General features: G+C 41.2%; 1 protein-coding gene across 3 annotated transcripts in view; it reads right to left on the bottom strand.

Moving 5' to 3' along the window:
* The window catches only part of LARS2 (leucyl-tRNA synthetase 2, mitochondrial), a 166,141-nt gene that overhangs the window by 50,609 nt on the left and 100,718 nt on the right, over window positions 1–14,814 (bottom strand). For all 3 annotated transcript variants that reach the window (XM_027872489.1, XM_027872488.1, XM_027872490.1), the window contains 3 exons: window positions 12,300–12,459; window positions 5,653–5,757; window positions 1,320–1,435 (listed from right to left, as the gene is read on the bottom strand). In XM_027872489.1, the coding sequence (XP_027728290.1) occupies window positions 1,320–1,435; window positions 5,653–5,757; window positions 12,300–12,459 (381 nt within the window). The remainder of the gene's footprint in view (window positions 1–1,319; window positions 1,436–5,652; window positions 5,758–12,299; window positions 12,460–14,814) is intronic.

Here is a 14,814-nt window from a genome sequence, read left to right as displayed (position 1 = left end):
CAAGGAAATCTGGGAGTTGGAAAGTAATGTAGGGATCACTGAATCCAACCTCTAAATTTAATGAAATAATTCTTTTAGCTTTTTATATCTGTTCTGTAGCCTAAGTGGCAAGTGTATATTTTAAAATATAACTCCCTCAGGAAAACTCTAAGTATAGCTACTTCTCAGACACCAGTCTTTAGGAAGGACATTTATCTGTGCATTTCTAAAACCTTATTTTGATCAATAGTTTCAATTTTGTTTTCCCCTTTAGGGTTTTGCTTATAGACACCTAGGCATTACTGAGACCACACTGAAAATTTCATTTCCTGTAGAGCACTGATCAGGTAAAGGCTAAAAACAGAGGCTCTGTGTGATTCAGAGGGCAATGATCCAGTGGTCTGGGGAGAAAATATAAAAACTCGAAGTGTAAACAGTGCAGCAAATAACTACCTATTTTAAAAGGAGAAAGTCTGGTCATTCCTCTGGTTGTAGCTGCTTTAAAATTCTTTAGGCCAATTTCCCCATTCGGGACCACGTGTTTCATAACAATTGAAAATGGTGGCTTCAGCTCAAACCCTGCCTTATTTGCCCACCTGTTTGCCCCAGGTTGCCATGGATGGGAGGAAATAGGGGAAACACTGGAAGGAAGGGCCTGGTTTCCAGGCCAGTCCAGATACTCAGAAGTTCTGTGTGCCTATGCAAATCTGGGCCCTATTTCCTAAGTAAGCAGGCAATCTTGAAAACAGCCTTTTATTTAAGTATTCTGTTTCTCCCCATCACCTAAGTTATGGTTATAATCCTGAGGAATATGATGTTAACTTTTCAGGTTAAGGAAAGTTTAAGGTGAAGGGTACTACTGCATCTAGAAAGAGTACAGGTACCCCAGTCTATATCTCTTTTTGGGGAAAAACAAATTGATTTAACTTTGCCCTGAAAGACAACAATATGAAGCAAAGAAGTCTTGTAGCTTTGGACCTATGGGACTCTTAAGTTCATACACAAAGAAGGATAGGGACTGGACTTGGGATTTCCTATATGAGGAAACTCCATCCACCAGTGCTGGCTAGCACCTTCTCTAGAGTCTGAGAGTCGCCAAGGGCACTGAGAAGTGAGGGGATTTGATCTGGAAGATACAACCAGCCAGTGCCAAAGATGAGACTTGAACTCAGGTCTTCCTGGCTTGAAGGCCAGCTTTCTATCTGGTCCACCTGACTGCCTTTACTATTTTCAAAGAAATGGCAAGAATAGGGGGAAAACAGAAATGAAGAGGAAGAGAAAAGGGAAAAGAAGGGAAGGGGCAAAAAAGGAAAGAAAAAAAAGGAAATAAAACCACTGACCTCAGCAGAGTTGATGAGTTTCTCAGTGCCGTCTGACAAGGTTTCAAACACTTCTATGAAAGGGAGACCCAGATTTTGGGCTATTTTGGCATCTTCTGGGTTAGTGGCAGGAATTCCTATCCAGAAAGGGAAAACAAGCAACAGTTTCCATGACAGAATGCTTTAGAGGCTCTGTTCCATTCTTTATTTATTCTCTGGGAACAAACAGCTTTACATTAGAGACAGTTCTTCGATGTATGGGTGTGTGCTGTTTTTAAAATTTTACCTTTGTTTCCCTCTCTCCTGAAATCTCTTGGCGATTGCTATTGACCATCAGTGTAGAGTAATGTGCTGGTGAATGGGAGGCTGACAACTGCATTTCTGTTTTAGGATTTGTTTAGAGCCTTTTTTTTTATTATTTTAGGCAATTGGGGTTAAGTGACTTGCCCAGGGTCACACAGCTAGTGTCAAGCGTTTGGTCTGAGGCTAGATTTGAACTCAGGCCCTCCTGACTTCAGGGCCGGTACTCTATCCACTGCACCACCTAGCTGCCCCAGAGCCATTTTTTATAGATATTTGGAGGGGTTTGGGGGAGAGCTCAAGCAAGTCACTGCTTTCACTCCACCATCTTGGCTCTGCTCCTGACGACTGCATTTCAAACCGCTGCTAGGACGATGCCTTTGCTTTGGAGGCCGAGGGACAGCGGCTTGGTCTTACCAAGCAACACTGCCTTCTAAGTAGACATTTATTATCCCTACACCTATGCAAGCTTCCTTGTGGAAATATGATTTCTAAAACCACTCATTCATGCAGTGGGGTATTATCCAAACACGTTGGGGCTCTGCTTTTTCTTCAACTATCTATAAAAAACAAATTCTGACTGCTATCAATGCAGCCAAGTCAAACGCCAAAATTGTATTTGCTGAGGTTTTCCTGGGTGTATTAATCCATTCTGTGGTGGCGAGGAAAGAGAGTAAGGATCCTAAATTCTGAACTGGAAAAGACCTTAGTAGTCATCTGGGCCATTCCCCTCAGTTTTTAGATGAGGAAAACGAGGCCCCGAGTCCTCCAGGTACAAATGGTGGAGCCAGGATTGACCTGAAGACAAGCTTGGTGATTCCAAAGTCAGATTCGGTCTTCTAAGAATGACCCTCTGGAACATTAGCATAAGACCAGGTGGAAAGGTTGGGAAGAGTCCCATGAGATAGGAATTTTTCTCACGTGATAAGAGTAGTTTTACTGAAGCAAGAACATTTTTCTAGAGCGATTCTCTACTGATGGGTCAACTTTAAACATCCTGAAGGGAACCCTGACTTTTATAACATAGTAGTGTGGATACTCCAGAACTCTTCAGCATCAAAATTCCTCGTTCTCCTGCGCCCTTTGCCCAATTTAAGGTGGGTGGAGACCCAGGTATAAGCAGCTGAAGGCCCCCAGGTTCTGTTGAAAAACCAACCAACCAACCAAGGTCCATTCTTATGTTTAATCCAGTTAATTACCATTAATTGAAAAAATGCACTAAAGGATTATTTGGGTAATTGAGTGGTTTTAGGAAAAAAACACTTAAAATTTGTGTTTGGCAATATTTGTGTTAAGGAAAAGGCAAAAGGTAAAGTTTAAGAATCAGTAGAATTGAGTGTCAAGGAAGCATTTTGGCTCTAAAAGCAAAAGATGACCGATTTAGAGCGGAAAGGGACCATCACAGGCCATCTAGTCCAGCCCTCTCATTTTAATAGAGGTTAAACGAATTGTCCAGGGTCATAGGGATAGGTAGGGTAAGATGCAGAACTTGAACTTGGGTCCTCTGACTCCAGAGTTGGCTCTTTCCACTATACCACAGAGCATCCGTTAGAGACCATTGGAGCAAGACTAAAAAATGAGACTAGTTAATTTCGGGGGGGGAGGGTCCTGGGAAGGTTCTGATTTCATCCTCTCAGCCCCAAAATGTCACTCCTACCCAAGAACTACAGTATTTGAAACTCTACCATTAGAAATTCACTCCTTTGGTTATCTCCCCCAGTTCTCTTCTTTTAAAATGCAAAAAACCTTAGGGAAAGTTAACATAGTAAACTAATTTTTTACACAAAGGGATTATGGTTTCTCAGATGCTTCCCTTTTGAGAAGTAGGCCTGGGCACAGACACCAAAAATAAATCTGCTCAATCTCACAGTTTTGCAGAGGGCTGGTTCTGATGAAAAATCAGAAAGTCTCTGTGGGGGAGACAATTTGCAACAGCCTCGTCTGTTATGCTCCCAGGAAATGATTCTTCTACCACTGTACAGGAAACTTTAAGAAATGACACTCCAATCACTATTTCTTGACATTTGTTTGCCTCTATATTTGATACAAATCCCACATTTAGGATGTAACATGTGAAGAATCTGGAGTAGGAGAAGGACAAAAAAAAAATATGACTGAAATGATACCAAGAAGGTTGTTTTTGATTAGGCATGTCTGCATTTTTATCAGATACAAAACAACTGTGAGGGAAACAAGATGTATAACAGCAGCAATTACTGGAAAAACTAAGTTATTAAGGGAGCTAGCTACCTGTTCAGAGACCAGCTGAGGAATAATGAAGGGAAAACATGTTGGTAATTTACAAAGCAAACTGTAAAGCCCCCAATGGAAGTACCAGGACAGGAGCAGAATGGCTAAGTTCATCAAAAAAGTGAGCGAGCGAGAACAACAAAGTACAGACTGGAAAGGAAATATTTAGGCGAAATGTCGCCTAAAAATCCTGAAATTAAAATGTATTTCATCATGGGAGATGGAGAAATTTTGAGAGGGCTGTTGTCACGTAAAACTCAATGGAACAGGAAATACTTGTAATTATCTTAGAAGAAAGGATCAAATAAATCTGCCTTTCTATCTGCTTAGATAGATATCTGCTCTGTTTGGAATCATTAAGTAACACCCTTGAAACAGATTTCACCCAAGGTAGATATTGGATAGGTTAGAATAACGTCCCCAGATACCTAAAGGTGTGATTAGCTTTTTCTTCTTTATGGTATTAGAAGCTGTCCATATTTCCAAGGACTTGGGTCGTTATTGTTTGGTTTTGGTTTTTGGACCAGACTTGGGATTTCATGGGCATAGGTGATGAGGAAACTCTCTTTGCCAATGCAGGCTGGCACCTCCTCTTCCCCTCAGGAGTCCTGGAGGGTTCAGGGGTGGAGAGGTTAAGTGATCTGGCCAGCGTAATAGCATGTACATGTAAGAGGGGAGACTTGAACTCAGGTCTCACCACATCAAGGCCAGCCCTCTCTCCCTTAGGTGCTGGTGTCTCTCTTCTGGCTCAAAAGATGGCAAACAAACTAATGCAGAAAGGAGTTCCCTTGAGCTGCTGCACTGCTGGTTTATTAATAAATAATAGTATGAATAAAACAGGTAAAAATAATGAAAAACACCAAACTTTTACGATGAGAATGGGCAGAGGTGGGGGATGTCTGAGGGATTTCGAGCCTGGTTTCTCCTGAGACAGGCCCTAGATTTATTCCTCCTGGAAAACAGTCTGGTGCCACAGGAAGAATGGTGATTCTAGGATGTTGGCCCTTCTGGTTCTCTAGAATGGGGGTGTTAAATTTGGCTGCCTATGCAAGTACATTTAAGATCACAGGAGATAATATTTATAAAACGCTCAGCACGCGGCCTGATGGAGCAAGCGCTTAATAAATGCTCACTCCCTTCCTCCTTCCCCCACCCCAGTAGACAGCATGCTGTTGGTTTTTCATCTTTTTGAGACAAAGCTCCATTCCAGATAAGGCCAGACTCTACTGCTGGGTTGGTTAATTATGCAGATCCCCATCCCGCTTCTTTTAGCCTCTATTATAAAGGCAAGGTTCTCTATGCTGGGGAGGAGGGATTGGGGCAGGGGAGAGATGAGGGAGTTGGGAGAGAAAGGATATATTTGTAAATAATATAAAAGCCAAAGTTTCTTTCATTTCCCCCCCATTCCATAGATATTTATCATGGTGGTTCCTACGCTGTGCATAGCACCGTGGGACACAGGAAGTACAGGGCTATAGACTATAAGGAACTCTGGGTGAGGGAACATTCTTTACCAATTGGGGTTAGCACCTTCTCTGCAATGCACAGTCTTAGGGGGTAGATCAGAGCATCAAGAGGTCAAGTGACTTAGCCAAGGTTGCAGAGGCAGTATGTGTCTTAGGGGTGACTGGAAGCCAGGTCTTCCTGGATCCAAGGCACAGCCTACAGTTGACCTCCCTTTTCCACCAATGCTGAAATTCATCTTAACAAGACAACATAATGTTTTTTGGTCAAGAGCAACCTGCCAGGGTTCCAACTTTATGGTAAAACATATATGTATAATCCATTTTCAACCACTACTTACCTATTTTTGTGTCTAAAGAGCCTTCCAATCTTGTTCTGGCCACAATGACGACAGGGATTTCTTGACCAGTGAGCATGTTTATAGCAGTCACGGGTGTGAGACAATCTGAAAATTGCATAAGAAACAGCTCTCCAGTGGTAAAGTATTGCTTTCTTTCTTATAATGCATCTACAACCTAGAGGATTCTCATGTCCTCTGTAAAGCCACCAGTATATTCCATAAATTACCACGCTACTGAGTGGAGAAAAGCAAATGCTCCCTAATTAATTTCTACTTTTCATCTTTTTATAACCTTTCCTCCTCCTTCTTTTCCCTGTCCCTCCTCTCTCCTCTCTCTGACTCCTACCATGACCAGGCTGAGACAAAAACATTAAAAAAAAAAATCCAAGCTTTACAAGAGGGTCTCAGTGGTTGGCAGTGACCATGGGGCCCTAGGCTGCATGCACATGCAAGGACCAATCCAGCTAGATTTGCAGAAGCACACCACCAGAAGGTGGTGAATTTGTTCAGTCAAGGCAGCTCACGTTTACCAACACCCAGGAGGGTTTGTGACCTGCATCGGTGAGGCTGTGCAGTACCCACATGGATGAAACATTGGTTCAGTAACCAATAAGTATTGAGCACATGAGACTCACTCAGAGAAAACATTTTTCATCGAGGTAAAGAGCAGACACTAAACCATGTGGGTCTTGTCTGGCTAAAGGTCCAGGGTCAGAACATCTTAAAATTAAGAATATGGAAGCGCACTACAGGAAGAGAGGAGACCACAGCAGCTTTTGGAGTGGGGAAGGTGTTTGCTGATTGATACATTTTAGGGCTTCCTTTGTCTCTCAAACTAGAAGCATTGCATTACGATTCTAAACCCACTTTGCTCTGCTGACAGCAAAAAAACGGTGTCAGTAACCAGAGAAAACGCCACATTTCACTTGACGTTTTCATCTGGGATTGTTGAACATTCCTTTGTTCACTCGAGAATTGATGCCAGACACTCAGATGCTAAGGAAATAGAGAGGTTTTACATAAGGCATTGAGGTACAAATGGTATGTAAGGGAAGATGAGCAGATTTCTGTTACTCAATATTTTAAAGATATAAGAAACATATTCCCTATTAGTTAAATTAAAGACAGTGATATGGCTGACAAAGCACTCTAATTATCTCTCACTTAGCTTTTTCTATTTTAAAATGCAAACAGCAGCCCTTCTCCCATAAATTTCTGATACTGTGTTAATACGATGTCACTAAGCCATTCTGTAAACTAACAGTGAAAAAAAGCTTCAGAAATGTATTGAATGTGACTAATTAAATGATGGTTTATCTTTATAAGTAAAATTTGCTCTTGATTGCTTCTTGCTCCTCCCCCTGTGCCCCTCCCGTCCTCCACCCAATGGAAGCCCCAGGGGGAAAAGTACCTTTCCCATGTCTAGCAACAATAATAACAGAAATAATAATAATGATGATGATGATGATGAAGATTATGACATATTTTCAAATAGCACTTTATAATATACAAAATATTTTTCTCATAATAACTCATGAGGAAGGGAGCAGGAATGGTACCAGACTCTTTTTAACAGATGAAGAAACTGATGCCTGGAGACATCACCTGTGACTTGTCTGTGGCTGCAGAGCAGGCAGGAACCTGAGACAGAATTAGAATGCAGGTCTTCTGACTCTAAGTTCTGCCCTCTTCTCAAAGACAGGCCGTCTCAGAAGACACTGGATTTAGAAACATCATAGATAGCACAGAGCTACTTATTTTCTGCAGTTTTGATAATACAGAATGGCAATTTTTCCAGGTAAAGCACTGGTCTAATATCAGAAGACCTTGGTTCAAGTTCTGACTACCACTCGATAGCTGTGTGACCTTGAGTAAGTCACTTAATTTCTATGAACTGCAGTCTTCTCATCAGCAAAACGGGGATATTATTACTACCTTCCTCCCAGTGTCATTATGATAGTCTAATGAGATAATATGTATGCACAACTTTGTAGCTAGAATCCTTCCAGAAATGTGAGTTAGTAGTAGTAATAGGCACTCGATGAATAATAATATTTATATAGTATTTTAAGGCTTGCAAAGTGTTTTACAAATATTATTTCATTTACTTCTCAGAACAACCTTAAGGAGTTAGGTGCTATTGTTATCACTGTTTTACAGTTGAGGAAACTGAGGCAAACAGAGGTTAAGTGACTTACTCCGGCTCACATAGGTTAGATTTGAATTCAGGTCTTTCTGACCATAGGATGGTGACACCAGAAGGATGGTGGTGCCGTTAACCCAAATGGCAAAGTGGAGGAAAGATAGGTTTTCAGGAAAATATAATGAGCTGTGCTTTGGATATGTCAGCTTGAGGTACCAATGGTGCACTTGGGTAGAGATACACAGCAGACAGTAGTACAGGACAAAAGTTTGACAGAAAAATTAGGGCTGGATTTGGGAGTTATCTGCATAGGGATGATAACTGAACCCAAAGGAGCTATGAAGTCATGGAGAGGGAGGGTGTGGAGAAGGAGAAGGGCTCAGGTCAGAGCTGTAAAGAATGCCCACGGTTAGTGAGCAAGAAGAGAAGAGAGAGCTTGAAAAAGGAAAGGGAGGAATGGTCAAGCCAGGTAGAAGAACAGAAAGCAGTATTCAGAATCCAAGGGAGAAAGTATTTAGAAAGGTGGTTGATGGTTTGAAAAGCAACAGAGATGTTAAGCAGCATAAGCACTGAGAAATGGCCACTGGACTGGGCAGTTAAAAGATTGCTGCTAACTTCAGAGAGAGTAGTTTCAGTTGAGTGATGGGGTCAGAAGCTAGATTACAAAGGGCTGCTAAGTGAGTGGGAGATGAAGAAATGGAAGCAGTGAGCAAACTCTTTCTAGGATTTGTTTGTAAATGGCAAAGAGACACAGGGTGATACCTTGAGAGGATAGCAGGGTCAAATGAAGTTTTTTTTGGGGGGGGGCAAGACAATTGGAGTTAAGTGACTTGCCCAGGGTCACACTGCTAGTAAGTGTCTATGTCAAGTGTCTAGTCTGAGATCACACTTGAACTCAGGTCCCCTGACTCTAGGGCCGGTGCTCTATCCACTGCGTCACCTAGCTGCCCCAAGTTTTTTGTTTTTTTAAAGCTGGAGGTGACCGACTCATGTTTATAGGTGGTAAGAAAAGCTTCGTAAAAACCATTCTGAAGAACAATTTGGAACTACGCCTGAAGGGCTATAAAACTGCGCAAACCCTTTGACTCAGAAATACCACTACCAACTCTGTATCCAAGGAGATCAAAGAAAAGGGAAAAGGACCTATTTCTGCAAAAAATTTGTAGCAGCCTTTTTTGTGGTGGCAAGTAATTGGAAATTGAGGAAATGCCTATCAAGTCATTGGGGAATGGCTGAACAAGTTGTGGTACATGATTATGAAGGAATACAATTGTGCAGTAAGAAATGATGAGGGGCAGCTAGGTGGCACAGTAGATAGAACTCTGGCCTTGGAGTCAGGAGGACCTGAGTTCAAATTTGGCCTCAGACACTTGACATTTACTAGCTGTGTGACCCTGGGCAAGTCAGTTAACCCCAAATGCCTCACCAAAAAAAAAAAAAAAAAAAAAGAAATGATGAGCAGAATGGTTTTAGAAAAACCTGAGAAGACTTATATGAACTGATGCAAAGTGAAGTGAGCAGAGCCAAGAGAACATTGTACACGATAACAGCAATATTGTAAGGATAAACAACTAAGAAAGACTCAGTTACTCTGATCAAGACAACAATCGAAGACAATTCCAAAGATGAAAAATGCTATGCATCTCTAGAGAGAGAACTGATGAACCCTGAATGTCGATTGAGGCATACCTTTTTTTCTCCTTTTTTTTTATCAGTGTTTTCTTTTGTAGCATGGCTAATATGGAAATATGCTTTCCATAACTTCACATATATAATCAGTATTAAATTACTTGCCTTCTCAAGGAGGAGGAAGGGGCAGGAGTAAGAGAATTTGGAAGTCAAAATTTTAAAAAATGAACATTAAAATTTTTTTTTGCATATGTAATTGTAGAATATTTAATGAAATAAAACACTTCTAGGGGGAGGGTCAGATCAAGACTATGACCCATTCCTGTTAGTGGCTGGTGTGGAGTGAAGCTGGAAGTTGCTGCAGTTTAGGAGGCCGACAAAGTGAAGACCAGTGTGTTGAGGAGACATCGACATGTGTGCCCAGTTCCCTGAGTTTGAGGGCAGGGGTTGTATGACCCAGGGAATGAACTTCCTGAGAAAGGAAGGGGAGTGTCCTAGAAGTCAGCTGATGGTTGTGAAAATGAGCTGCTGCACAAGAGAGTAGAACAGAGCACCATCAGAGATTTAGGGCTGCAATGAACCTCCAAAGCCATCTCATTCAGTCCCCTCCTTATGGGTTTTGGTTGTTTGTTTTTTTTTTTTTTGGCGAGGCAGTTGGGGTTAAGTGACTTGCTCAGGGTCACACAGTTAGTGAAGATCATGTGTCTGAAGCCGAATTTGAACTCAGGTCCTCCTGACTACAGGGCTAGTGCTCTATCCATGCACCACCTTGCTGCCCCGATCCCCTCCTTATGGAGATGAGGAAATGGAGGCTCAGAGGGTGAAAGTCACCTGCCCAAGGTCACACAGGTCAGAAGTGCCAGGGGCAGAGGTGGATCACAAGAGGACCAGGAATGACCAGGTGACCAGGAACACCCACTTTCAAAGGTGCTATGATGACTGAAAAAAGAGTCAGCCCTTCAATGCCTCGGACTTTAGCAGTTCTTGAAAGCATGGTGGCCAAGGAAGAAGAGAGCAGGGAGGAGGGGCCTGGGAGCTGAGCTGAAATCACAGTCATTACTTAAGTTCTGAGGAAACTCAGATTGGAGAATCCAAGCTCATGAAAATGAAGTTCACTCTGAATTCTGTATTTCTATGATTATTTGTAGTTCATTGCTTAGAAACTGATATTTACAGAAAAAAGTCACTTTAATGATAAGTTATAAACAAATAGCAAATGCAGGGGAGGGGAGAGAAGGAGAGAATTGAAACATTAACATTGTAAAAATGTAACCCCTAAAGGCCAGGAAAAAAGTACATTTTAACAGTAATTCCAATTGACTTTCTGAAAAGCACACAAGAATTAATTTCCCTATTGATTTCACTAACAATGTTATCCACCCAAATCCAAGAGCCTAATCAGATAGATATAAGCTAGAGACTTTGAACAAATTAGCATGACTATAAGAAATCAAATATTTGAGTCATGTGACATTTGAGTTAAATTTTATGAGCTTTGTATTTCATTTGGAATTATTTCAGAGATTATGCAGGGGAAAATATCCAGTGTTTTATCCAGGACCAAAATGCATTGCTCATGCCAAATTTTAGATACGTTGTCTTAGACACCTGTGTAGTCATGGAGATACACAAGTATCTCCAAATATTGTTTTGGACATTCTCCAAAATGATTTCTCAATCACTCCGAAAAACATGAAAATGTTAAAATGCTCTGAACTCCCCATATTTTGTGATCATTAGCTTTTTAACCCTTTATCAGTATTAGCCCACTTTATTCTCTCTCACCCAATCTCCAAATTCACATCTTTTCAGTTAGTCTAATTTTCAAGACATTTTCTTGTCCCAGATCACTCACAAGAATTACAGTTTCCCTTCCATTTATATGACCCCCCCCCCAAAAAAAAGACTGAAAGATTTCTGATTTTCTTCCAGAGTAAGTAGGGAACAAAATTTATGACTGGACACACACTGAAAAATTTTAATTTGAGAGGATTTTTTTCATCATCCTTCAAGATGATGCTCTAAACAATACTGTAAAGTTAAAACAAAATAATTGCTTCTAAGAGTTAACTGTCCTGCTCCTGAATTATTGACAGACATCCTAGACATCTGTCCAAGCTGGTATCAGGAAATGTTGACTTGGTTATCTATTTCAAGAATATTAGTCTTGATAACTTTATATTTCCATAAAAAACATGAAAGACCTGCTATGTATAGAGTTAATATATCATTAAACACAGTCCCATTAATTCAAAATTTCTGGGATTTCAGATAGGAACTTGGTGATAATTTACTAGCTACTAAAAGAGAATGGAGCCTAGAAATAAGACTTCAAGGAGAAATGCTTAAGTTGAATGAGAAAACCATTTTCAAGATAGCCAGAAAATGCTCACCTACATGTCAGAATTTGCTATAGCAACTTCAAGTCATTTTATTTTCTGTGAAAATTTTTATATATATTTTTCCAAATTATAAGTAAAAACAATTTTTCACTTTTGTGGTTTTTTTGAATTTTGAGTTCCAAATTCTCTCCCTCCTCCCTCCTATCCCTATTTCCTGAGACAGCAAGCCATTAGATATAGATTATACATGTGCAGTCATGCAAAACATATTTCTATATCAGCCATGTTGCAAAAGGAAACACAGATAAAAAAAAAAACAAAAACAAAAACCCAAGGAAAAAAAGGAAGTAAAAAAAGTATGCCTCAATCTGCATTTATCCATCATCTGAAAGTCATTTTAAACTCACATTGGCCTCCTTTCTTATCCAAAATCACAAGAACTATAAAGTAAGAAGATATGATCCCTATGTATAAAGAACTTTATCATCTAAACATTAGATTAAACCTCAAATATCCTTTAATTAAAAACTCACCTTTGCCTGGGATAAATGTCCTCTGAAAGATTTCCTTCAGACAGCTGTTCCCATGTAAGAGCTGATGGCTGGGTAAGATGGCTAGGTGGGATGAGCCATAGACAGCCTCCGGGGTTAAAGCATAAGCAGACAACCTCTCCTCAGTTACTTTGCCATTAGCCTGACAGGAATCATTACAGGAAAAGTTAATTTCTCCCTTTTCTCTCCAAGGCGCCTTGCTATCTTTGCTCTTAAGTGAACCTCCTTTTTACACATCCGTGCCATCCCTAATCAGTGGTCACTGAGAGCCGGCATTGGGGAGGAGGGCAATGAGAGAGGATGACTTGGTGGAGGGAAAGGAGAAGAGAGGGATCAGAGGTTACCTCTCCAAAAGGACCCCTCAGTGCTAATAACTTGAACCACTCTGCAGACAGAATATGGTACAAGTATGCTCAGAGAGAGGCTTTTACTGATGTTACAGTAATTTTTTTATTAGCATAAAAAAAACAACTTAGGGTTCTATTATTCCTAGAGGAACAAGAAAACCCAAGGAAGTCTATGGTTGATTGATGCATTTCAAGGAGGGTTCTGAGGCCCTTACCTGTAAAAGAAAAGAAAGGAAAAGGAAAAGGAAAAGGAAAAGGAAAAGTTAAAGGAAAGGAAAGCCTGAAGATACTATGAGCTGGCCTGTCCTCTCAGCCGCTCCCAATAGTTTATTAGGCAGTCTGAAGTGAACAAGGGAGTAAAAAAAAGCAAGGGCCAGAGGGCAAAAGTGTTGACTAAAAAAAGCTTCTGATACAGAACTGGGCTCCTGGAATGGTCTGTACTCCCTCAGATCCCAGAGCTTTTAAGAAATGAAGCACCACCATTCATATGTACTTCAATGGAGTGATAATCTCATCTCACTGAATCCACCCCGTAACCCACCTATGCGTACCTTCAGAGACTGTGTGATTCATCCCTGTCTTCATTCTGGAGGCCTTTCTCCAGGTCTTTTACAATGGGTACCAGTACAGTACGTGGGCTCTGTCTGCTATCCTACATTCTTGCTCCACCATTGGCTCTCATCCTTTTCTAGTCATGCTCCTCTTTGCTGACATCCCACACCACTTTCTCATGTAAGTTATCCTACAACTTAATCCTTGGTAATTTGCTGAAGCCTACAAGGCATCTCATAGTACTCCATTACCTTTTGTGTGTCATACCACTTTGATCCCTCAGCGATTGTGGGGCTTGATGGTAGGCAGCCATTGTTTTTGTTTTTGTCCTTCATTTTCAAAGAGGACCGATGACATCGCAGGTGATGTACTGACTTACTCGTGAACTGGATTTGAGTGAGGCAGAGTTGTACAAAGTCATCAGCCTCACTCCCTCTTCCAGTCGCTGAAGTCCAATGTCAAAATGTCAATGACAAAAGTCAGGACAACTGGCGATGGCCCAGGATGCAGCAGATGACCTTGGGGTCTTCGATGTCTGGCCAAGCTCTAAGTGCTCCGCAGTGCCTGCTTCAGCTGCCTTCATGGTCGCTGGAACAAATTGTTCTCATCTGCTCAGTCCATCAGGGGAAAGTCTTCACATGAATAGGGTAGACATTCTCCTAACTCATCAACAGGTTTGAATCTGGTTAGTTACCTTCAACTTTGTTTAGCTCATCTGCTGAGACAGTTTACCAGGGTGTGGCTGTTGCACATACTACAGCTTCTTGGAGCCACAGGTTCGAGTTGGGTGACAGGTGGACACTTAAAGGTAGATAAGCAGCCCTGAAACGGGCTTGGCAAGCCCTCACACCAGAGGTGCTAGTCCTCCTGAACACCCATACACCCCAAGGTGTATCCATATGTATCCATAGAGTATCACTGGAAGAATAGTGGTGCTAGCCTATAGGTTTTCATTTCAAGGAGAAGCTTGGGGTCAGTGAAAGCACTGCACAATTTACATAAAACAATCCACTCAGTCCTTTTTCTTCTACCTGTCAAATTGGGGCCCAGTTCATTTTCTATCATCAGTGTTTGTCCAACATATATACACGGATGGACCAATTCAATGGGATGTCCATACATCGTATATATATTTTGTTTATTTGTGTATATGTTGTAGAATGTGAGTTGTTTGAAGAGAAGCCTTTGCATCCCTTGAACGATAATCAAGAGGTTATCTCCATTAAGTTATTCTAGCTGGGCGCACTCCAGAAGAGGATTATCATTGACTAGATCAAGACTGAGTCCAATAGCAGCTTTCTCAAGCCACCCAAAGGCCTTATGGTAGACTTGCACAGTGGGCCCTTTTGGGGTACAAGAGGTTCCTGCTGTAAGCAACAGGAAAGGAACAAGTGTTTCTACTGATTTAGTGTAGGGAAAGAGGACTAGGTGAGGGAGAGGGGAGCCTGCCCCAGGGGCTGAGGCAGTAATGTGAACTTTTCTACTTGGGGATTGTGCAAAAAACCCCAATAACTTTGTTTCTTAATCTGTTTGAAAGAAATAATGTCAAAGTATTTTCATACGTTCTGTATATTCTTATAATGTGCTCCATAAAACAG

This window comes from Vombatus ursinus, unplaced genomic scaffold (genome assembly GCF_900497805.2).
Source record: "Vombatus ursinus unplaced genomic scaffold, bare-nosed wombat genome assembly UNPS02014799.1, whole genome shotgun sequence".
NCBI lineage: Eukaryota > Metazoa > Chordata > Mammalia > Diprotodontia > Vombatidae > Vombatus > Vombatus ursinus.
This window is presented reverse-complemented; position numbering and strand designations above follow the sequence as displayed.